Source organism: Poecile atricapillus, chromosome 13 (genome assembly GCF_030490865.1).
Source record: "Poecile atricapillus isolate bPoeAtr1 chromosome 13, bPoeAtr1.hap1, whole genome shotgun sequence".
Taxonomy (NCBI): domain Eukaryota; kingdom Metazoa; phylum Chordata; class Aves; order Passeriformes; family Paridae; genus Poecile; species Poecile atricapillus.
The window spans coordinates 5,781,081-5,805,718 of NC_081261.1; the positions used below are offsets into that span (position 1 = coordinate 5,781,081).

Consider the following 24,638-nt stretch of genomic DNA (forward strand, 5'->3'; position numbering starts at 1 on the left):
CAGGATCCAGCCATTAGATGGAAACTGTTTTGGGAACAGACCTTGCCAGGAAAAGACTAAATTGCCCCCTCCCAAAAGTGTCAGACTGAGGGAGTCATAAGTGACTCAAAAAATTACTTTAAAGACTTTCACACTTTTTTCTTGCAGCATTTTGTAAGCAATTTGGCATCTACTTACAAGGCTGAGAATTGGATACTGGTGTACAGATGCTCTAAATAGATGGCTTGTTTTGCTTCAAAGTACAGTGATTTAGGTAAAAAGGAAAAAAAAAGCGGTATTTTGTGTGTACATACTCCTCAGAATGCTGGTTAAAGCCACATCAATCTTGTTGGTAATTGCTGGCGTAGGGGTTTCAGAAAGCCAGAGCTGTGATTAATGAACAGGAAATGCAGCAGGATAATTGTCCCTGACATCTTAATGCATTTCAGGCCAAGTGGGTTTTGACACGTGGAGCTCCTAAGGTTCAGTAAGAGGGACCTCACAGGTTGCCAACTGGTTATTCATGGCTAGGACCAAATTACATTGACATTTTGCTCCTGGGAGGTACTCAGGGGGAAAAGATCTGTCAAAAGAAACTATCACAGGGCAATTTGAAGTTTGTGCAACCAGCTTCTTCTTGGGAAACCTACAAAGGCTTGAAGAAAAGTCCAAGTTCACTGCAGGTATGAATAAGATGACTGGTGTGTTAAGTCCCCTCAGAACGCAGATTTAAATAGAAGAAGTGAAAAAGAAAAGTTATGACAGCAGTGATGAGACAGCAGTGGCTGAAACTACTGTATTTCACTGTTTTCCCCAAACAAAACCATTCTGAAACTGAAGTAAATATTCAACAATATTCATTGGGATTCATCTTGCATAAAATTTTAAAATAATCTGAATAGATGTCAGGAATAATTTCCTCCTGAAGACTGTACTAATCTTTTCCCACTGATTTTTGACATCATTCAGGTTCTTTAAAAAGTGTGGAGACCTCTGAAGATTTTCCAATAATTTAAGGCAGTTGGGACCATAGAGGACATCATTAACCTTGAAGACATCTTTGCATTTTGGCTGCTATCAACGGATGAAATAATTGTTTTCACCTGTTATCCCTCCTTCACATGCCCCAGCACAAGGACATTTTAGGAATGCTCCTAAGTACAAAGGGATTTTAATCACCACACTGAAATCTGCTCAGAGCAGGTCTGGGGAACATGAGAGCCAAAGAATAGGGAACTCCAGAGGTCAAATATTTTAGAAAATAATTCCCAGAGCAGGTGAATCCTTCCTATCAAACATATAAACAAAAATCCATCAAAAGTTATGCAGACTGGGTTTTGAAAATGTTTCTATTGACAAAGTGGCAGCAGGAATTCAATATGCTTATCTGTCCTTCTGGAATATCAGTCAGTGCTTGTAGGAAACAAGAGAACAGAAGAATTACAATATTTGCAACTAAAGAAATCATCAATCATCTGTCACTTTGTACTAACTATAGACACACATTGCAAAAAAAAAAAAAAAAAGGATATATTTTATTTTGTTTTCAGTTGGCTGTATATGGGAAACAGAAAATAAACTCTTAAAACTTGGCTAAGGAAGGGCTGTAACCCATGACTGAGGGGCAGCAGCTGTGCTTTTTCCAGTAATATGTTTAGCATCAACCAGTATGGGAAAGAACCAGCCCAGAAATGCTTCCCTCTGTCATCCAAACGAGCACAGCAAGAAGTGAACAGTGCTGGAGGGATGCACTCCATGTGGTCCCATGGAGAGATCAAATGGTTTTGAAAATGTTTCTAAAATTTGCCAGGGAATACTGGAAAAAACCCACTTTGCAGCCATGTCTGGAGCACAGTTCAGGGAAATGAGCTGAGCCCCTGGGATCTGGCTGTGACTTGTTTCAAGCTCCTGACACCTGAAACATTTGGGATGTGTCTGTTGGACATGCAGGTATCAGCTTTCACCTCCCTACACAGCACTGAAATCCCGCAGGGAGGAAGAGGAGGAATATGAGAGCTCACACTGCAGTCCCCCGAAAAGCAGGCACAGAGGGACCCAGAGGCAGCCCTGAGCAGCAGGGCAGTGCCCAGGATGTGAGTGCTCCAGGGGGACAACACTCCTGCAGGCACAGCTCTCCCTGGGAACCATCAAACCATCCCACCAGCCACCCCACGGCAGGATCAGCTGTCCCTTTGATTAAATTCACTTCACAGAACCACCTCAGCAAACCAGAGGCCTCTGCACATGCCTGGAAATCGCCTGGCTCTCTCCAAATGCCACGGAACGAGCAGGCTGACAATAAACCACAAAAATCTGGTCCCTTCACGCTGATGGGCTGAGGCAGCTCCCTCCTCCAGCCTGCTCTGACTCACAGCATCTGCATCACACTGCTCCAGCAGCAGCCAGGCTGCCTTCAAAGGAGGGAACTTGCTCTTTAGCCCATACCATGGGCTCCTCTCTGCATTAATGAACCTCACAGAGCAATTATGTGCAGGGTGCTGCTGTGAGGAAATAATATGGGCTGCTAGTGTAGACCTTTGTGGCTTCAAATAGAAAACAGTACTGGGAAGGGGTTTATCCTCACTGAGCTTTCCTTGACACATCTGTTCTTTATGTTGTCCTTAAACTGAAAGCAGTTTCCAGCCAAAGGTTGTTCTACTGTCCCATTCACTGCCTTGGCTGCTGGGAGAGGTGTCAGCAAGGCACACATTTATATTTCTCTCCACTTCTTGTGGGCTCAATCATCAAAGGAAATGCATAATGCAATAAGACTGATGACTTGAAATGGGCCTCATGAATCCATCTTGATTAAGTGGTCCACGAAGGATCTGCCTTGAAAAGAAAGTCCCTCCAGAAATGAGCCAGCTCCTAATTTATCCCCTGGACACTATGAGGAGCCAGAACACTGAGTGGGCAGTGTAGGGAAAACCTCATCCTTTTGTGCATGACCCTCCTTAAATCTGGAGCTTCACTGCCTTCCCTGCATCTCTCCTTTCACCCTCATATTTCAGTGCCTCACTGTCCCAAACCTCTGCCTCCTCTCTGCACACTGATGTGGATGCCACTGACCCTTGGTGGCACATCTGCTTGTGAGACACCACCCCAGCCCATGGGAATGCACCCTCACCTCCAGATTCTCTTTGTATTTCCCTGAGCTCATGTTAATTGCTGGCCCTTTCCCTGCAGGTGCCTCCTGTGATGCCTTTGAAGCTGCAGAAGCACAGGCTGAGCTCTGGGCAGGCTGTGGCTCAGCAGCTCAAAACCCACCCTGCAGCCCAGCTGAAAACCTCCCTGCCTGTGCTCCAAGCCCCCTCTTTTCCTGGGATTAAGGACATTAGAGAGTCTCCTTGAAGACAGACACATTCCTGAGAAACAGTGCTGCTTTCTCTGCTCCTGCTGCATCTTCTGAGCTCTCCAGATCTCCCCCTGAGACTGGCAAAGTCAGCTTTGAATGAGGAGAGGGAGAAACACCTCTTTCTGTTGAATTGCCTGGAGAAGGCTTGTTGGCTGAAGCTAACAGACCCCCCTCATCCCAGGGAGGAGTGTTAGGTTTTTTAAGTCCCTTTCTATCTGGGATGAAGAGACTAGAGTCTGCTTGCTCTTTTCTTTAATAGGTTACACACTGAAATATTCCTTTTCATGCCAACAGCATTTAAGCAATTCACCCTGGGCTTGGGTGGGTGCCACAGAAACCTGTGGCAGCATCGGGAAACTGGCCCAGCTCTGTTTAAATGCATGACTTGCAATGCCAGACTACTTCCTTGTAGCAGATTTTATGATTACAAGAAACTTTTCAAAGCAAAATTTTTGCTTCTGAGCGGCTGTAGATGAGCTGAGTGAATGCAGAGTGGTTCCTGTCATTCCAAGGTACACCAGTGATTACTGCAGGGAGCAAGGAATCGAGTGTTTCCAGACGGAGCATCCCTAATACACCAAATTATCTTCAAGTTTAACTTCTCCAGTGAGGCATCATTCCTCACTCCCATTGCTTTGTATTAATAAAGGTATGTCAAAAAAGAGCCCATCTGCTCCAGTCTCGTTCCAGAGTGCCTTCCAATGGGAGAGGGCTTCTTCTCTGCAGAGTTATTAATGTGTCAAATCCCACAGCAGCAGCAAAACACGAGTCCTTACTGTGACTTAGAAGGAAGTGAAGAAAGGGAAAAAAAGACAGGAGAAGGGGGCACTATCAGACAGCTTCCCAAGCCTGCAGCTTGATGAGAGTGTTTTTTCCTGTCTATAGGTACAACACAAACCAAGTCAGGTTAAAATCCAGATTTTAAGCACAAAGGGCAGAAGATGAACAGCAACTTTTCCTTGGTGCAGCCCTGCAGATTTTCTTTGTGATATTATTTTCCCAATCCTGCAGCTGCAGTACATTCTGGCTGTAAATGACCATACACATCTTGTCAGAAGGCTCAGTCCAGGCAGGGGAAGGGATGTTCTGGGTGGATGTTTGTGCATTAGAGCTTTCAGGGCATAAACTGATTTAAACGTTTGGGAAATGTGCCATGCAGTGGCAGATGCCATGGATTCAATCAAAGATATGATTAAGGGATGACCTGATCACAGTTTACAAGGACCAAAACATCAGTAATGGAATATTTTGTTTAGCAAACAGAAGCATAAATCTGGTTGAGGAAGCTGAAGCTAAGCATGTTCTGACTAGAAAAGAGCCCAAATGAAGTCACCATGAGGAAGTTACTATGGATTTACACATCACCACTTGCCAGTTGAGTGGGGTAATGGATTAGGAGGCTGCAAATGGCTGAGGAAACCTGTTAGTTTAACACCATTTTCCTGAAATTTAGATAAACACATTTTCCCTTCCAATAGTTGTGATATAATCTGTCAGTTACTCACCTGATGCCTTGATTTTTTAAGCCACAGTAAGTCACTCATGTGACTTTTTGAGCCCTTGTTAACTACTGCAAAAATGCTCCCAAGGCTGCTGTTAATTTTATCCTGTGTGGGCAATTTTTGTATCAAACCAGATAATTTTCTTATACATGAGACACTTGAGTTCAAACAAAATTTAATTCAGGACACTGAATTGTCTTTTACTTCAGTAATTCAAATTAGATAATGTAATATGGGGTTTTTCTGCTTGATAATTTTTGAGTCAGGACAGAAAAGCTGTTTGGAAGTCAAATGCAGAATTTTCACTGATTTATTATATTGTCTTTCTCTGCACAGAAAATGAATTTATCTCATGAGCCTACTTGCACCAGCCTCTCAGGAAGAAGAAAGGCCTAACAGCCATAGTTTTAGAACCCTAAAAGTAACGTAGGACATCTTTTTCCAACAGAAGAATATAATTTTTGAAAGACCAGGCATCTTGAGATTTTTCCAGGATGAGAAGGAGATGCTGTTGACACCCTCCTGGAAACTCCAGTTTCAAACCAGCGAGCAACACACGCCTGAGCACTGCTGTCCTTGTTTGTGCCACCAGTCAGCAGCACTTCAGGAACAGGAGACAGCATGGAGAGCTCAGGGGGGCTCAGATAAACACAGGAGCTTTCAAGCTGATGGGAGACAGAGGCACAACATTTCAGCTCCAGGCAGGGAGGGGATGGAGCCACGGACACACGACACAGACTGTGCTGGGGCAGTGCCACTGGTGTCACCGTGCTGGGGCAGGGTCAGACCTTGTGTGGGCACCACAGACCCTCCCCACACAGCCCCAGCACCTGCTGCAGGTCCTGCACTGCCTCAGGGGAGCTGTGGATGTGAATTTGCCTCTGGATGGTAAATTTGGGTGGGCTCCTCTTCACTCTCTGCACCCAGTGCCGGTCTCACCTTGCTGAGTCTCAGCCCTTAATCCCAGGGTCGTGGGTTCCACCTTGGGCACCACTTTTCCCTGATGGGACACTCGTGGCTGGGCTCTTTTTCCCCCTTGGGCTGAGATTGATGAGAGAGAGGCAGTTTTCTCTTCTTCGGACTTGGTTGTTTATTCTTGTCTTATCTACATTACATATACACAGGGTGAAAGGAGCTACTTGCACTAAGATAGAAAGGTGCAAAATGGATCACAAAGAACTTCTTCAAGGTCTTTTATATCTCCATTTAACCAATTAACAAATGCCAAGTAAATTATTTTTCTTAGTGACCCAATGACCTGTGTACTGCACTGCAGCACTTTTTATCCTTATTACTACCCAGAAACCTCTGGAAGAAGAAGATGAAGAAGAAAGATGAAGGAAGAAGAGACAACACCCTAAATCCTCCATCTTGTCTCTTATTTTCTAAACCAGTCTAAACCTTTAATTTCTTCACCCAGTGACTTAAGTAAACTCTCTAACTTTCACACTCACACTCTAATTTTTCTATTTAACTTTAACAGTGCAGAAGTTCTTCTGCAAAAAGTCAAGGCTGCCCATCCAACCCATGGGTGAACTGGATAAATCCAGGACATCTTGTCTGACTCCTGCATGAGCCACTCTGCTGACAGAGCTGCTGTGCTGGGGGAAATGACGATGTCAAATTATTTTTGCTTTGTTTCCTTTATATATTCTCTGTATTCTTCACACATGTATTTGTAGCTCTGTGGCCTATTGTATCTGTGGCTGGTTTTCCCAGTACTTTTCCCTACCTTTTCACTAGCCAGAAAGACAAAACAGATTCCAAGGCCCCAGCCCTATCTTGGTTCTTTGTGGGAATCATGGCTGAAAAACAGCTCTTCAAGACACATTTTCATAAATAAAGTTTAATTTCCATCTGAGGGGGGAGGATTTGGAGACTATTGAGTCGGGGGGAATGGCATCACCTCTTGTGCTCTTAATTGGTGATTTTTGGCAGTTATGCTAATTTGCTAAACCTATGAGACTGTATTCACCCAGTGGGGCGGTGGGCATTTTGTGGCCATGTTTCCAAATCTTCCCCTGGAGGTGTCCAATAAAGACCAACCTTTATATTACCTTTTATACTAATATTTTCTCAAAAATGTGTTTTTTTCTTTCTAGGTTCCTTAAGGTATCTCTGGTAACCTCCAGCAGCACCACAACTGCCAGCAAAGGGAAACTCAGTGTCCTAACTCAGTGCTGACAAGGCTGATGTAGAATGGCACAGGAAAAAGTGCTTACCTTCGCTAATCAACACTGTTTTCATCTTTACTTTTCCCTGCTACCCCTGCCATCAGCAATCTCGTACACTTATCTATTCATCTTCAAAAAAAACCAGCATTTGCTAAGAGAACAACCTGGACTAATGCTCTAGGAAAGAAAAAAAGAGGCTAAAACACTGTATGTGGCAGCTGTCTTTCATACTTTTTCCTTTAAAGATAGGTCACATGAATGTCACTTATTTAATGACAAGGATTTTTCTCTGCCCAAGAGAGCTGATGCTCTCCCACTACTGACAGTCAGCTCACATCCATGGCATAGGACAAACAGATACACAAAGCCAAGGGCATGGGCAAAAAGCCTGAACATCAAAAGAAAGGAATCCCAGAAGTTTCTAAGCTTCTTCCTCTGATAGTATTGACTGTGTTTTTTTTTCTCTTTGTGGTTGCTAGAACTGATGATCTCAAAGGCTGAGAACAAAGCTTAGAAAAATAAGACTCCCAGAAACAAACACTTTTAAAAATTGCCAGATCTCTTTGAGTGCTAGAGGGGAAGAGAGAGAGAGAGAGAGAAAGAGATGACTGCAAACCTCCAGTGCCAGTGCACCTGACAAATATCCAGTTCACTCTGGTAAAAGCTGGCTGGGATTACTCTGATGGGTACTGGTTAAAGACCAGGATTTCATCAGTTTGCAAAAGCCATGAACAGTGCCAAATCTGGCTTGAGGAGAGGCAGGGATGCTTACAGAAACCCTTCCCCTGGCAAGGATGTTGCAGTCAGACATTCAAGGGAGGGGCAAGGCTGGGGAGACAAGACAAGTTGTGTCTTTAGCAGGCATAGCAGGTTCAGAGAAGGATATTTATCCATGGCCTAAGGTGCAGAATGGTTTCATTTTGTTTGTGAACACAGAAATATTATCGTCTCACCTTGGCAACAGCAATTTCACTAAAAAAGAAAGCTGTTCCTGCTAGGAAATTCCAGATTTCACTTGCTGCTGTCAAATCCTGCTCAGCACTTTACTACAGCTCACCCAGAGCAACTGCTGGGCAAACACACTGCAAGGCTAATGCAAGGCAATGACTCTGCTCATGTGTTGGCTGTGCCCAGACAGGGAATTCCTCCATTCCAAAATGTGCCTATGGATGATTTTTTTTAGATATTATTCAGTCTGTGCATTGCCTTGCAAGCTTGTTTGGCATTCCTGATGGAACACCACTTTGAAGCTGATGCAACTGGGCAGTGGTGGGTGCTGCTTGGATTTTTTGGCTGTGTATGGCTCTGAACAAGCATATAGCTAAAAAAAGGAATTTAATTGGGGTTATCCAGAAATGCTTCCCAATATTTGCTTCCAGTGTGTCATTTCCATAACCGTGTGCCCGTTTTTCCATGCCTGGGTAGGTTAGGCAAAAGGCAGGAGTTGAGAATTCCTCCCCTTGCTCCAGCTAAGGCAGGTGTTGGGAATTCCTCTCCTTGCTCCAGCTAAGGCAGGCGTTGGGAATTCCTCTCCTTGCTCCAGCTAGTGCAGGAAACTTGGTGGCTACGAAGCAGCTGAGGATTCCCTTGACCTGATCTTCATACGGGGTGAGAGTCCTAAACTCAGGACTGCCCCAGCTGGCACAGGGCACAAAAAATAATTCATTTGGAAACCCAACACTTCCAGGTTTTAGCTCTTAATTTATTCTCTGACGACTCAGTGCTCCAGAATGAGCCACTTCCAGGGAGCAGGGCTGTTTCCCAGGCAGGCGGGCGCGCACGAGGGTACGCGTGTGTGTGTGGGCAACGCTCGCCCTGTCATCCTAGGACACGTCTACAGGGGAAAATGCGGGGTGTTTAAGGTCTACCACTATGAGTGTGAGTCAGTGGGAATAAATTACAGCAAGCTACACCCTCTGAAGGCTCTAATCCAGCGATGAGGTGTCCTCAGAAGAGGGTAAAACCTACTGTGATCTCTTGGATCAGCAGCAGGGTTTAACCCTGCCAGATGCCAGCTTCTGCCAACCTCTTATAAAATCCCTGGCCACCCCCACTGAGGGAGGCTTGCTGTCCTTCCTTGCTGCCCTGTGCTCTCAGAAACATGGGATCTTCAGGGCCTTTTGCCATTCTCTTTGCTAAACCCATCATCCATTAGCTCTTGTGGGTGCAGCACATTACAGGGACTGATTTGGCCTCTGGCATCTGAACCTGCCTGTGCTGTTCTGCCCTGGAAAGGACATTCTTAACCTTGAGGGGTGCCAGGATTTTTTTTTAAAGTAGTTTTCTCATGTTGTCTGACTATCCCCTGCTCTTTTTTCTTTTTTTAAGCATTTCCCCCCTCTGACTTTTGGCCCTTGTGTGATGCTGAGTTTTAAGGAGTAGGAAGGGCCAAAGGTAAAGCTTGAACTCCTTTCACTCAGCTCCTTCTCCCCAGAATCCAAGCTGCTTGGAAAGCACACCAGTGAATTCTGGTGGTCCTATCAGACACCGATACCCAAACAGACACCCAGAGCCCCCTCCACTGAGCTGCAGTGGGAGGCAGAATGTCCCTGCAGAGGGGCTGAAGAAGTGAAAGTTTTTGCTCTGAGTTAATTATTTATAACCCATGTTAGCCGAGTATGTAACCTCTTCCAGCCAGCTCTGTCCTCTCAGCATTTGTGCAAAGGCTGAGAAAACACATTAAAGGTGGGACAAGTGTACTTTGTCTGGGTGAAGGTGAGAGAGCGTGGTATCCTCAGACACAGGGAAATGTCCTTCAAATCTCCTACACCTGAGTGTTAGTTCAGTTCACCTCATGCTTTTCATGCATTTATCCTTATGAAACTGTGCAGAGGGAAGAGGTGATATTCTCATTCAGCCTTCCATGTGGGTGTATTTAAAATTGCCCAGACACACTCACTGCAGTGACTCCAGCTCACTTTCCCGCTTCACTTTAATGAAGGGACTTTCATAAACATCCAAGACCTGGGTTACGGCAAATAATAACTTTATTTTTAAAATTAGCAACTGAAGTTATTGGCTGCTCTATGGTTTTGCATGTCTCCCCCTGCACAAGGTAACATTTTTATCTCTGTAATTACACGGTAGGCAGCCAGCACAGGGTGCAGGGTCAGTACAGGGCACTGCAGGGTAATGATGTGGCCATTTTTGCCTGGTAAATTACAGACTTCTCTTGGGACTGAGAAAAGGAGAAGGGCAGCAACTGCTTGACTAATTGGTATTTTAAAGTTTAATTACCCCAGGGCTGACGTGCTGCCTCCCAGATGCAGCTCTGTGCTGAAAGAACGGGTCCAGAGCCTGCACATGGCTCACCCCATGGGGAATCAGGAGTCCTGAGAGGATCCACCTGGGAGCAGCCTCAGCCCAGCCACTGCTGTGCATCCTCCTGGACCATGGACACCTTTGGGGAGGGGAGGGTAGCAGTTCTGCTGTGGAGAAACCCCATTTCTCCCTCTTACCTCTCCCCTAATCTCCCTAAGCAAATAAATTTTCCATCCTCCTGTGAGACTGGCTCCAGAAAGATGGTCCTGCCCAATGCTGCTCTGTCCTCAGGCAGCACCCACTTGCATTGAAGGGAGAATCCTTTCCTTAAAGAAATCTTTGCATTCAATTCTTTCCCTAGGGCCATGACAGTCAGATTTCATTTAGCACCAAGGGGGGAGTGATAAAATGACTTTGGTCTGCATCTGTCATCCAGCCAAGGTCAAACCACCACAAAACCCCACCACACTTGGAGATAATCTTGCTGGCTCAAGAGAGAAAACTCTACAAGGAGAACACAGCGAAAGACTTTGGTATTTTTTTACCCAAATGATGGATGAGAAAAATGGTGTACAGCTCAGCAATTATAAATATAGTGCTTTACAAAACTGTGAGATAGAAAAAAACCCACCAATTAGGGTAACTCACCATATTTGCCAGAATATAGTGGTACCCATTCCCATTTTTTTCAAGCTTGATGATCTGCAAGATAAAAAACAAGGATAATTAGTGGGGATCAACTAAGGAAGAAGAACTTCAGTTATCTGCCCTTTCTCACTCTTATGTTTCCTTGCTGAGACTATTTAGCTTCAGGAAGACATAGCAAAAGAAAAGTTTACAATCTTATTAGAGGATGGCCAGAGCTTTCACACATGGTCTATGAGCAGCAAATCTGAAATTAGACAGGACAAGATCCCCAAGAACATTGTACAGGCAGGGAGAGAAAACAACCAAACCAAGCTGTTTCCTACAGGCTCAGGGGAGAAAAAAAAAAAGCCTTATTAAGATTTGGATTTCAGACACCAAAGGAACAAATGGGGAATTGGAGCCTGTGTGTCTTATGGAAGAAACATAAACATCAAGCAAGACTAGAGAGCAATCTTGAACATCCTCCAAGATGCAGCCCCTGCTGCAAACATCTGTCTGGGAGAATTGGCTGGAAGTTTAGGTTATGGGTAAGTTTTTTCAAACTTCTAGTTTCAAACTGCATCTCCAGAATGAAGTTGTTTGGGAAAGCCACAGAGGATTTCCCTGCATGTCCATTGAGATAATTTGTAGATTCATATGCATAGTGTCCCAATATATGTGCTTTTCCATTTACTCCTTTGTCCCTGGCAGTGCAGAGTCAGGTTTTTATTTTCTTTTATCAACACAGTCGCTCACCAATCTGTAACAACTGAGTTTTTCTATGTTAGCTTTCTTTTTTCTTTTCCACCTGTTGCAGATTTGCCTGTGGCTGGGGGGAACAGAGGCACTGCTCAGATGGCCCCTGTCTTTTCTCCCTTGATTTAAAATGAGTACAGGAAGAATACACTTAAAAAGTCTATTATTCTTGCTGACTCCATTTTTTCATTGAAATTCCCCTCTATTGATTTCCAGCAGCACTGTTAAATTCTTACTAGTTTACTAGAGTCAGATACCATCAGCATTTGAGCCACTCTACACACAGAACGAAGAAAGTGGAAAAAAAAGCTCAAACCAATATGCCTTCAAAGCCTGTACAAACACAAGACATGAGAGAACTGTGCTGTTTCCATTAGGTTTCTTGGCTGGCAACACTGCCTCTTATTTCCATTGTCATATGAATTGATTCCGAATTGCTGCCTGCATTGCCAACACGCAGGCAAAATCTGCACAAACTGCAGCGAGGACAGAAAGATCCTCACAGCCAGAATGATCATAAAAGCACTGCTGTGTCAGATTTAACCAGAAATCAGTCTACCCAGGACTTGTCTCTGATACCAGGCTGGCAGCAGGTACTTGAGGAGTGTCAGATGAGGGCAGAGACTGATCCTCCCCATGGGACAGCACTCCCAGATTATCATGAGCAGTCATTTAGGGATTTCCAAATGGATTATAAATGAGCTGACACTTGCTCTGTGCAACTGGTTCGTCTGCCTTAGCCCTTCTCTGATGAAGTGCTCTTGTATGCATAATAAAACTCATCTGGTTCTCTGCATTAACGTGGGGGTGGCAATTAACTCCAATGAAGGCTTCATTTAGAAGCAGTTCCTCACACAGCTCATGCCAGCTCCACCAGCTTCCCTGCACAGGATCCCTCAGTGTGGCTTCTGCTGAGGCGTCTGGAGCTCTCAGAAAAAAACCTCTGTCTACCTAAAGCTATGAAGATATTTTTATGGGTGGTTTCCTGAGCATCTTCCACTGCCAGATCTAAGAAGCAAAACCAGACCGAACTTGTCCCTTTCCATTCATCAGCTCAGACTGACCTTTGCAGTCAGTCCCAGACCTTGGAGGAGGAAGGAGAATCTCTGGTGCACTGGGATGTCTAAGAATTATGATCCAATTCCCCTTTTCTCCAGTGTCAACAATAGCTGGCATTGGCTCCTTCAGCCCCAACTCTCCTTTGTTATTTTATGAGGTGTCAGAGCCGATGAACCAGAGAGGGCTGCCATCCAGCTCTGCCTGAGCTGTTAATCTTACAGCCCATCCACCTGAATTATGAAGCTCGTTTCCTGTGTTTTACACAGTTATTTGTGATCTTAATTTATTTTAAAATGCTTGCTCAGTCCTAATGTGTCCAGACAGCAGTAGCAAGCTGAGGTTATAATAGCATTTATCACTCCTCCTGACTGTGGTGAGAGGCTGTGCTGGGCTGCATGCTGATTGCTCACTTGGGCCACCTAGGTTTCATTACCCACTTCTTAATGGGTGAGTTTGACATCTATTAGAGAGAAATCCTCTCAGAGTGAAACACTGGCAGAGGAGAAATTCCAGTTACTCATTTTAATGAGAGACAAGGAAGAAACAATAGAGGGCTTTGATGGAACACAACCCACCGAGTACTTATCCCATTAAGGCTACACAGCACAGCCCCATGGCAACCTGCCCTGAGCCAAGGCCTGGCTCACAAATGACAGGTACCTCGGCAAGGATAAATCAAACCCTTGAGAGATGACACAGAGAACTCTCCCAGAGAGAAACAAGGTCATTTTTAACACACAGAGCACTGGCTCCTCCACAGCTCTGGTCACTGGAGCGTGAGGGCCGCCTTGCTGGAGTCACTGGTGTTATTTGTGTTTTGTGTGAGGAGGAGAAATGAAAAGCAGCAGTGTGGGCGTGAGAGGCACAGGTGCTGGATGGCCATCCCCAGCTCTCCTGCTCACCATGGAGCACAAATCACAAATCTCACTTAGAGATGGAGACAGGCTTCTCAGGGAAGAAGATAAATGCATTGAAATGTTCCCGAGAGGCTGAGGCAGCTCTTGGAATGCCTCAGACAGTCAGAGGGACAGGGCAAGCAGCACAGGGACATTCCCACAGAGGCTGCTGGTGTGGTGAGACCAGCCAGCAGCCAAGATAGAGCCCAAGTTACAGTCCCAGCTGAATATCACATGATAATGAGCTGAACGCTATCTTTGAATCCCTCCAGTCATTTGTACACTATGAAAGAGCTGGCATCACTTTCTCACTCTGGGATAACTGTCTCTGCTCTCAGAAATCCTGGTGGACTTGGAACAAGAATGTAAAAATGGATGAAAATGGAGTACACAGGTCTGAAAATGTTCACAACCCTATCCCTCACTGGAGTGTTACCTCCCAGGCACAAATGTCTGCTGGAATTGCTCTGTAGTTTTTGTAGTAAAACACAGCTTTGAACCCCTTCTCCCTAGGAACTGATATTTCTTATAGAGTTGCGACACAAATAATCACAGTATCTGGATTTTTAGTGTTCTTACAAATAGCTTTTCCTATATCTAGGTTTAACTCTTGCTCCAGTTATGTGAAGAAATTTGAAAGTAAGACTTATTTTCCTGCTCATATCAAGATAAGACTAGATAATACTTGGCTACAGAACTTAACATTCCGTTAGACAAAAACCCAATACTATTAATCCTAGAAATCTGATATACTCTAAAGAAAAGCCAAATTCACTGCCTAGGTCTTCTCCAAACTTTTGTTCACCTGCAGCTGCTCCATAGCCAGAGAGAAGATTTAACCCCTGGAATAACCTGTTTTCTCCTTCATGAACGTGACCTTTGATTTGAGTTTACAACCTGCTCTCTGCTTTGTTATTACACGTAACAGAGGAGCACCCAGAGACATCCAGCCAGGATGGATTGTGCTCATCACTGGGCCATGCATCTGCTGAAATGCTGAAGTGTGAGACAGGAGGTGACAGGTACCTTAGCTAAGGAGGTGTGTGAAGCACGAGGTAAGAGCGAGCTGATTATGAGGAGTAAAGCAGTAGAAGTTGCAGGGCATGGCCTGCAGGGCCCTTTCCAAACCCTTCCAGTGGTGGGGAAGGACTTGGCTGTCCCAGGGGAAGGTCTTGTGGCTGGAGTTGAATTGTGGACTCAACCCACCCCTGGGCTTGTATTTGTCTCCCGTCCACAGAAATCCATGTTCAGGACAGATGCACCGTAATCCTTCTGTCCTGCTGGCACAGGTGTGAGAATTTGATGCAGCACATGGAGGCTGGAGGACCAGGAATCTGGCAGTGCCAATTCACACCTCCACCTTAACTCGAAATCTGGAGAAAGACTCATCAGAATCAGGAGGTGCCACATCTTGTGCACACTGCTTGGAGGAATTTGCACAAAGCAAACTCACTGGGGAGCAAGGGGGTGAACAGGGCTCAGCACAGGAGTCAAACAAGTGGAGAACACGGAGCAGTGGAGCTCACTGAGCATGAATTCATAAGAGCCTGTGTTGTTCCTGCAGCTTTGCTGTTTCCACAATAACACAGCAGAGAAATACCTGCAAGGCACACACCCCAATACCAATGGGAGCCACAAGGGGACAAGGATCAGGCAAGAATGGGGAGAACTTCCCAAGGGAGAAACAACCCTTCCCAACCTACATGCAAGATCCCTCCCACACCCACACAACCTTGTTAAGGATGATGTTCAGCCTCTCAGATTCACAGTCCACCACCACCAGCCTTTCCTTCTTCTTCTCCAGCTCCTGGAAGAGCATTCTGTAGCCCTCCTCAGTTGTTGTCAGGATGTTGACAGCTGTCACCTGCCAGTTCTTCTCAGCTGCAGTGTCCAACACTTTCTGCAGGACTGACAGCCCTAGGGTGGGAAGAGAAGGGGGAGAGCCAGGTTTTAGTTGTGCAATGGCATCCTTCCCTCCTCCTGACAGCCTGCGTACCTGCCTCAAGCCAGGCTGGAGACAGAGTCAAGAGAGTGCAGCAGAGCTACAGTGAGCAGCTAACAGTCTAGATCTGACCCAAACTCAGCTGGGCTGGAGTTAATGACTCCTGCTTTTTCTGTCCTAGCACAAATGATTCCGGACTAATTCTCTTTTGTAATTGGCAGATCAGTCTCATTGATCAGGCCCTTTTGTGGGATTCAGATAAGAACTCTAATCCCCGTCTTCCTATCTGTCACTACCCAAATAACTTGATTTCTCTCGCCCATAGTTTCCTTCTCATGTTTGATCTGCTTAGGCTGTGTGCTCCTAGGGTTAGGGACACCTTCAGCAATCACAGCACACTGTCATACTCAGCATCCTTCTCTCTTGGCAGCATCTCATCAGGAGACCATTACTTTTAGAGTTACTTTGCCCAGATTACATGCACAGCTTTCTAGAGGAGGTGCACATAGCAATTCTCTGGAAACGTGCTGGACAACCCTAAACAACCCTGTGCTTCTGGAATATTCAGTGTGCTCATGCCTCATGACAACAGAAAGCAGGTGGGATGCTTTCATACTTTCTGCTTGTCTCTAAAGCCCATTCTGTCCCTTCAGGGGATAATCATAACTTCCAGGACAGAGATGGGAATCACCTTACCTCTGCCCTATCCTCCACAGGTCTGCTTTGCTTGCAGCCTCCAAGCCTGGAGCTTTAAAGGCATCTGAGAGTTGGGAAAACTGAATCATGGAGCAATGAGCTCTCTAGCTCTGTTTGCGGTTTAGAAAGTAAGATAACATCTTCCATTATCCAGCAAGGGTTTTTGTTCTTTCACATGGAAAACTGACATGCACCACCATGGAGAATTTGGAGTTTTCCAAGCTATCTGCCAGAAACACACCTTTCACACCTGGCTGTGGGCTTAGGTGAGGCCTGAGCAAGTGTCTGTTCATGTTTCTAAACTCAGGACTCAGTGGCCTTGAGTTTGACAGACCAGTTCAATATAGCCCCTATTGGATAGAAACAATTTCCCCATTTCAAATTCCAAACCATTTGCACATCAAATATTTCCCTCATGTTGATGGGGCTCGGATCTGACCACATGAACACACAAACACACACACACACAGGGGTCAGGCTGATGCTTCATGTACATCAATGCCCACCTTCAGCAGAAAGGGACATTTAGAGGAGAAACAGAGAACAGGGAAGGCATAGGTTGACTCAGGACCCACAACTTTTGGAGGCAAAGACTCCTTCTAGACCACTGCCTTTAACTGCCTGGCAGCCCTTCCCGCACAGCTGCGACTTACCCCGGTCAGCATCGTAAATGTACACAAACTTCTGCCAGCTGTAGTGCTCGATGACGCTGATGAGGGCGTCCTGGAGCTCGGGGCGCAGCTGCAGGACGAACTGGTTGGAGGTTTCGACGGGGAAGCTCGGCGTGATGAAGCAGACGTGGAGGGCCCCGCAGAAAGACGTGAGCATGTTGACGGTTCTCCTCTCATAAAACCCGAAGATGGCGTAGACGCCCTTGGAGAACTGTGAGCAGACTGCAGGGGCAGAGGGAAAGCTCGTGAGGGCAGAAGATCAAGGAGGTTTCTCAGCAATGACACCAAAATAAACCTTTTCCCTGAGATAAGCGGCAGGGTCTCTCTGGGCTAGATAATTTCCCCCCAGGTGGGTGGGTTGGTGAAGGCAACTTGTGAAGAACAGGGTTTGTGGCCATGGAGTGCCCTGCCCTTGGCCTCCACAGATCTGCTTTACTTTTGATAGGAAGAAATTACTCAAAAGAATGAAATCAGTGTCCCCAGGGCTCTGCTGAAGATTTTGCTGCTTCTGGTGTAAAATGAGTTATTTGAAGAATGGGAACCCCTCGGCAGAAAGCGACTACTGCAGCCCTGGAAGCATTCATGGAGCAGAAGGAAAACCTTTGCACAGCAACACAGCCCTTTGTGGCCAGCAACTCCAGAGGGAAACCGCGGGTTTGACCTCAGGAGCTGAGGAAACTGCTCTGAGAGGGCATCTCAGCAAAGGTTCACCAGGGTTCAACGCAGCCACAGCACAGCTCCAGGGGGATCTGTCCTGGGCCATGAGCTGCTGGCACTGAGTCAGAGCCTGTGACACCGGGTGGGTGTTGGGAACACAACTTCAGCAATTTCTGGTTTCCTCTCAAAACCATGGAGACAGGGCTGTGAGCCCAGTGAGGTATCAGCAGTGTCCTGGAGGTCTCTGCCAGGAGAGGTTGCTGGGTTCCCTCCAGGTGTCTGTCTGTCTGTCTGTCCTCAGCCCCTGGTGCTGTGCTGTGCAGGGAGGGCTCCCTGGGTTGGAGTCCTTCTCTGGAGAGCATTTAATGAGATCCTGGGAACTGCTGGGAAAGTGCCTCAGGATCTCAGCGAGACAGGGAGTTCACACTTTGGGTTGTAAAACTTAGCCCCTGAGACAGTCAGACTCATTTAATATCACAACTGTTTATGGCACATCCCAAGTTACCATCAATAAATCTCCAAGCCGGAGGTGGTGGCAGTGACAGCACTTTTCCTGTGTCAGAACTCTTGGCACTAGTGTCTCCTCCTCTTGTCACTCTGACTCTGAAGACCTTTGGCTGTGACATTTACACTGCCTCGACACTTCACACATCACTCTCCCGCTCTCCCAACACGAGTGCACGCTGAAGAGCTGGATGTGACATTCTGGGGTCCCTCTGTGCTGCTTGGGAATCCCTGACCTGATTCTGCTGCTAACTGCCAGCACCAAACCTTCTGCTTGTGTGGCTGGAGAAAGGCTCCTAAACATGAGCTTCCTTAGCTGGTCTCCACGTGAGCTCTGTCCCTCCAGCAGGGACCCAAAGTCAGTCCTGGCTGGCTTACAGCCATCCTGGAAAAGACTGTTCCTCACTTTGCTACTGCCAGCACCAAACATTCAGAGGGAAGAGTAAGAAATGTTACTTCCCGCTGTGCAAAGCAAGTCCCTGCTCCCATCTCACCAAGCAGCCAGGCTTCGTGGTGGTGCTGAGAGCTGAGAATGGAATCTCATGAGACTGAAGAAATTTTTTCCTTTGTCTTGGAGCTGAGCCCAGTTTTTGGGCATCCCAGTCCCGCAGTTTGTTCGCAGGGTCACTCATCCTCTTTTCACTGATTAGCACCTGTGATCTCAGCACTTTCCTCCCACAAGGGAATTTGCTGTTCTGCAGGGCAGGGACAGCTCAGAAAGCCTGAACCGAGATGGAAATAACCCCCTCTTCTCTTTATTTTCACAGCAGTGCCTCTCTTTGCAATCAGCAATTGTGTCTGTATCAGCTGGAGTCACTGCCCTCATCATGAGACTGACACATTCAGGAAGAAAAGTAGCAGATACAGATGGAAATAGTCTGAGCATCGTTTCCATGTGACTTGAGCAGTGGGTCTAATGAATGGTGCAAGATACCATATGTGAGAGATCAGAACGTGATCTCTGGAGACCCAGGCTTCAGCCTCACTGAATGATTAAAGAGACATTTTCGGGACAGCTGAACAATCCAGTACAATTAATAATCCAGACAATAAACTTAGCTGGGCTTGGTTTGTTTTGTTTTAGGCATGGCTTCCTTGGATTTTCTTTTCTATTTGAAAGGAATCTATCATTTTTCATATTTTTTTTTTTTAACTTTGTGGCTCAGTCACGCTCAGGCATCCCTCCTACACTGTTCTGAGACATCATCAGTGCCAGCATTTGAAACAGATTGTACCAAAGGCAACTGGGAGAGTGAACACTCTTTATCATTAGTAAGCTTGGAAAGAACCCTCACTTGCTTTGTACTTGCAGAATAAGAGGAGCTATGGACAAGGCAGATAATTTGGGAAAATAAAGAAAAAAAAAAAAGGCTTGCCAAGAGTTATCTCCCAAAGAAAAACAAAGAAACTCTTCTGTCAGTTAATCTGGAAAAACGAAGAGTGAGAGCTGTAGCCACCTTTCTGGGACTGAACTTGGCTGCAAAATTATGTAAATCTCAGGGCTATTTTAAATTACAGATGCTCCAAATGAATTTACACAGCAAAACTAAAAATAAATTACTTGCTTGTAATTTAATACCCTAAAAGATTGCTGAAACTCCTTTACATTTCCTTTAATTGTTTTATGAAGCAAAATTATTAATTATTTCATCCTCATTTGATTGCTCTGCAACTTCCTAATAATCTACTACTAATAATTGTAAACCTTAAGTAGAGGAAGCAAATATTTTAAGCTATCTTTCTTTTTGTAGCGATGAACAGTCACTAGACTCTGCCTGATGGATTTCTAAAAAGGTTAAGAAACATAAAAGGGATGAAGATTGTGCTGGCATGGAAGGTCCAAGAAGCTGAGCTCTTCTGGTCAATTGGCTGCTGGCAGCATCGCCCTTTCCAAGCCTTGTGCTGGCTGGCTGTGAGCAGCTGGCTGGCCCCAGCCCAGCTTTTCCTGCAGAGGAGAGCCTGGACACCAGCTCCAGCAGCTGAATTTGGACAGTTCCACCTCAAGCTCATTCCTGCAGGCAGGAATCTGGGTGAAATCCAACAGCAGAAATATTTGCCTATCCCAGGATGTGAGCAGGAGTGAGGAGGCTTTGCTTGGATGCAAATGCAGACATCTGTGGCCGATTGCACGTGCTGTTTGTGGCCTCTGGGCTGCAGGGTGGGGAAGGACAGAGAGTGGCACTTCTGGGCTGTACCTGTGCTCCTATCTTACATTGAACTTGTCATTTATTACAGAAGAGTTTCCCTGTAAAGTAGCCCTTGGAAAATATAATCCACAATGTTTGATAACTGTGGCAGCTACTACTGTGCTCTCCCTGATCATTCTTGTTTAATTGATCAGTTTGGGATTTGTGGCTGAGGCATTCCCAGTGTGTGCTGCAGCAGGACCATGGACACCCCATATCCCTGCTTCTCCAGGCACAGGATCTCTCCCTGAGATCTCTAGTGCTGCTCAACAAGGAAAATTAGCTAAAAGCAGAGGCATTAACAAGATTGTCACTTGGTTATGCTGGAGAGACAATCCAGTGACAACCACGCCTGGACACATCTCTGCAGTGTCTGATGCAGCCAGGTGAGGTGAGAGCTCATCTGACTGCTCCAAAAACTTTTCTAACTTACAGTAAAAGTCAAAATAGTTTGTAAGCTAGCTAAAAAGTGACTGATGTGGTAGGACAAGCAGGGGAGGCTGCCCTTCCCCTGTGGACTGGTAGCCATCAGGGAGCTGATGTGTCCTTGAATTCAGATGAGGATAAAGGGCATCTGTGATTCACTGATTCTTGGAATCCACAGACTCTAGGATTTCTTGTCCTGCAGTGTTTCTCAAAAGTTCTCCTTTCATATGGAAATACTCAAGGTAAAGAGTGTACATCAGAGAGAAACACTGATTTTGCTGGAAGCACACACAGGAGAGGACACCTCTTTGGGAGCTGAGGAGAGGCAGCTCTGGCCACCTTTGCAGACGCTTCCAAGAAAAAGAAAAATACATCAGTAAATACATCAACACTCGCAACTTTAAATTGCACATTTTCTCTGTGGAAGAGGAAAGCAAAAGATGTGTTTTGAGTCTCCAAAAATTCATAGTAGAATTTTTTTTTGTCTGCAGAGAGAGTAGATGAACAAGATTGATTTCTGTAAAAGAAGAGTCAGAGGTATTTTGCAAGTGGGTGTTTGACCTGATCCATGTTGTTGTGGGTGAAAGGGAGGTGTCAGATAAAACAGATATCTCTTTTAGGTTTTGGTTAAAGAGGATAACTCAAAAAGTTTCTCTCAGAAAGCATCACCACAAAGAGGGGCTGGAACAGTCTGAGGATTTGAGGAAGGAGGAAGGGCAAATGGGCTGCACAGAAGGATGGAAATGAGGATTTGGTCTCCAGCAGTGAAAACTGTGCATTCTGCTGAGAATCTGCAAACAAGACTGCAAAAAGGGAACTGCTCTCCAGGGACACAGCTGGGGAGGAAGCCTGGTAGGAGATCCTGGCAACTGCTCATCTGCCATCTCCTTTAGATGCAGAATTTTCACCATTTCACTGAGTTTAAGACTAGAAAGGGACATTAGATCATTTCTACTGACTTGTTGTATCTCATGGACTATTAAGTTTCACCCAGCTACCCCTGGAGGGAGCCAATAATATGGCTTAGTTGACTCTTAGGAGATTCAGCTGCTGCATGTGCCTCTGTCAGAGAACTGAAGTAGCACAGACAGTGCTAATACCCAAAGCCACAAGAGCTGTAAAAAACCCGATTAAACAAAATACCCCCAGATGTTCCTCACAAATGACTCATGTTCTCACTTGCAAGAGGGCACAGACACCCCAGATGGTCCCTGCCACATCTCAGAGGCCTTCCTGACCCTGGAGAATGTCATGGCATCTAGAGGGAAGACACTGCATCTTCTCCAGGAGAGCTGTTCCTACGATGCTGAGCTGCACATGTGACCAAATTATTGCACATAGCCCAAACAAAAAAAATAGAGAAAATATGGATTCCAAAATAAGGAGAAATCTTTGAAACCATTCAACCCAGCACACACCAAAATGAAAAAGTGCCTTTGAAAAATTGCAGGGTAAGTGTGGCCAGACTTTGAGGGTAATAAAGCAGAGATCTCAGTGATGTCAGTTATGCTCTGCAAGCTGTTAAAGATGAGCCCTGCAATGCCTGCAGCCCCAATATCATCCTCATGTGCCCAAACCTCCAGGGACACAGAACCAGCACCCTCACTGGCAGCAGAACGTCCTCATTGACAACAGTGGTGTCAAGAAGCAGCTCCCACACGCTTCCCTTTGCTCACTTGGAGTGTGTTTGTGCACATGTGGGAAAGAGGAGGGAGGATCTGCATGCATAATTAATTCTCAGCATGCCCTGCCTGGAGGCGACCCTCACACCGTGATGGAGAACCTGACATCAGGTTGGCAAAGCTGGTGGAGCTCCAAGGAAGGAGAGCTGGTGTCTGCTGCAATTAGGATCAGCTCAGCTTTCCTCCCGAATGTTTGTCCTCACAGCTCTCCACTGTGGCGTAGGTGCCAGAGCGCGTCTCTTCAGCACATCCCAACGACAGCATGTTCCCACAGATTTCTGGAGCAGGGGAAAGCCAAACAGCTTCCACACTCCCCCATTGTTCCACTCATGGATTTAGCTGACAGCAGATATGTCCCACATATTTGATCAACTGCAAATCAGGCTGATGTGCTAGCACAAGAAATCCGTGTTTTTCTTTCAAATATATAAAAGGCACAGCAGAGTTCTCCCTTCCATCATTCCCTGCACTGCTGCTCTAATGATACTGGAAGCTGGAAAGTTAATGTTGATTTTTACATAAAGATCTGCTTTCCTTCCCTCATATTTAAACAATAATCTGTGACTGAAGAGCTGCTCATAAATGCACATGCTGATAGCTTCAATTTTTTTCAGTTAAGTTTGCCTGCCTAACAAATAAGTCTTAGTTTGCCTGGCTGACAAAGGATAAGTTTCCTTTGAGATCAAACTGAATTTGGGGTACTTCTTTCTCACACACCACTGAGTTTTAGGAAACAGAAGGAGCATGGTGGCGTGGTCACCAAAAATTAACAACATGGACTCTCGGTCATTTAAGTGAACTTTTGAATTCAAATCATGGTAGTGGAAGATGCAGTCATGGGGAGTTGACTTTAATCTCTCTAAGGGCTCAACTGAAGGTCCTTGCTCTTCCACTTGTGTACTTCACATCATGAAACCTCTTTTTATTTTTCTACTGGAGTCTTTGAATGCAGTTTTTATCCAGTGTGAGTACAAAACAGAAGAAAAAAAAAAGTATCGAAGATCTTAATAAGGTCACTGAACTTGTTGAAATAAGGAAAGAAGGAAATTGATGATGTTTGTCAAGATTCTACTTGCTTGCTTTATTTGTTTTTAAAAGTACATTCACTTTGGGATTGCTAATACTTTGTTGAGTCATATAGTACCAAAAATTAAATACATTGAAGGGTTTACAGCCAACACAAACTATTTCTGAGCACTTTTAATAGGAATTAGATGCAAATCCCCTATGCAGAAGATGCTGAGATCAGAAGCTTCTTTAGGAGTCTCATTTCTTCTGTGAGTAGAATTAGATTATTATTATTATAATAGGGACAGTTTGGTTAATGAGGGTCCTGTGGTTAACAGATCAGATTATGTGTAAGGAGAAATGGGTCCATTGCCATCTCTGTGTCAGCTTTGTTATTTAATCATTATTTGGATCTTTGATTGTGAGGCAACTGCTTTTCTCTGAGCCCATCTGTTCCAGTCCCTTCAGTCAGAGGCTGACGTTTGCACCATGCTCACACAGACCCAAAATAAGGCCCATTTCTGAGCTGGAAGCACTGATGCCATGCTCTCAAGCTGTGTAAAACCCTTGTTATCTACTGCCTTCATCTCTTCAGTGTCCCATACAAGAGCCACAGCTTTCCCACAGCACTCCCTGCTTTCATAACTTAAAACAAGAAAAAATGTGCAGAAGGGCTCTGGTGTCTGGAAAAAAACTGCATTTTTGAGCTCTAATGAAAGATTTGACCTTTCCACCTAGGGAGTGTTTTCCTCCATGCCAGTCTGGCTCATTTCTGGGGGACATCTAGCAAATCCATAGAGTCTTCTGAGATCCTTTTGTGGCACATTTTGTCTTTGAAAATCTTAGAATCATAGAATGGTTTGGCTTGGAAGGGACCTTAAAGATGTGCCAGAACTGTTATCAGGTCTGCTGGGCAGTCTGGCTTTTTGCTGTGCCCAGAAAGAAACCAGCAGTGCTGGGTTCCCTTGGAGCAGCAGGAACTCTGCAAAACCATCTGAACTCTCCTAACCCACAAGCATCACCTCGAGCTCCCCTGCAGCTGCTCTAGGGGGAAGGAGTGATCCCTCATAGGGCCCCCAGCTGCAGATGGATGTTCCTATGGGACCCACGGACCCAGGAAGACCAGAGATCCCTGCTCTCATCTAACCTTCCACAATGAAATTGAGAGCTCATCATTTGTCCTCATTGAACTCTCTGTGTCTGAAGCAGAGGCATAAATATTAAAGCAAGATTACTACAAATGAAAAAGCGACAGCG

General features: G+C 45.5%; 1 protein-coding gene across 4 annotated transcripts in view; it reads right to left on the bottom strand.

Moving 5' to 3' along the window:
• GRIA1 (glutamate ionotropic receptor AMPA type subunit 1) overlaps window positions 1-24,638 on the bottom strand; it is a 118,344-nt gene that overhangs the window by 45,504 nt on the left and 48,202 nt on the right. For 3 of the 4 annotated variants that reach the window (XM_058848595.1, XM_058848597.1, XM_058848596.1), the window contains exons 3-5: window positions 16,901-17,140; window positions 15,342-15,526; window positions 10,920-10,973 (exon numbers count right to left, since the gene is read on the bottom strand). In XM_058848595.1, the coding sequence (XP_058704578.1) occupies window positions 10,920-10,973; window positions 15,342-15,526; window positions 16,901-17,140 (479 nt within the window). The remainder of the gene's footprint in view (window positions 1-10,919; window positions 10,974-15,341; window positions 15,527-16,900; window positions 17,141-24,638) is intronic. The other variant, XM_058848598.1, reaches the window with a different exon arrangement.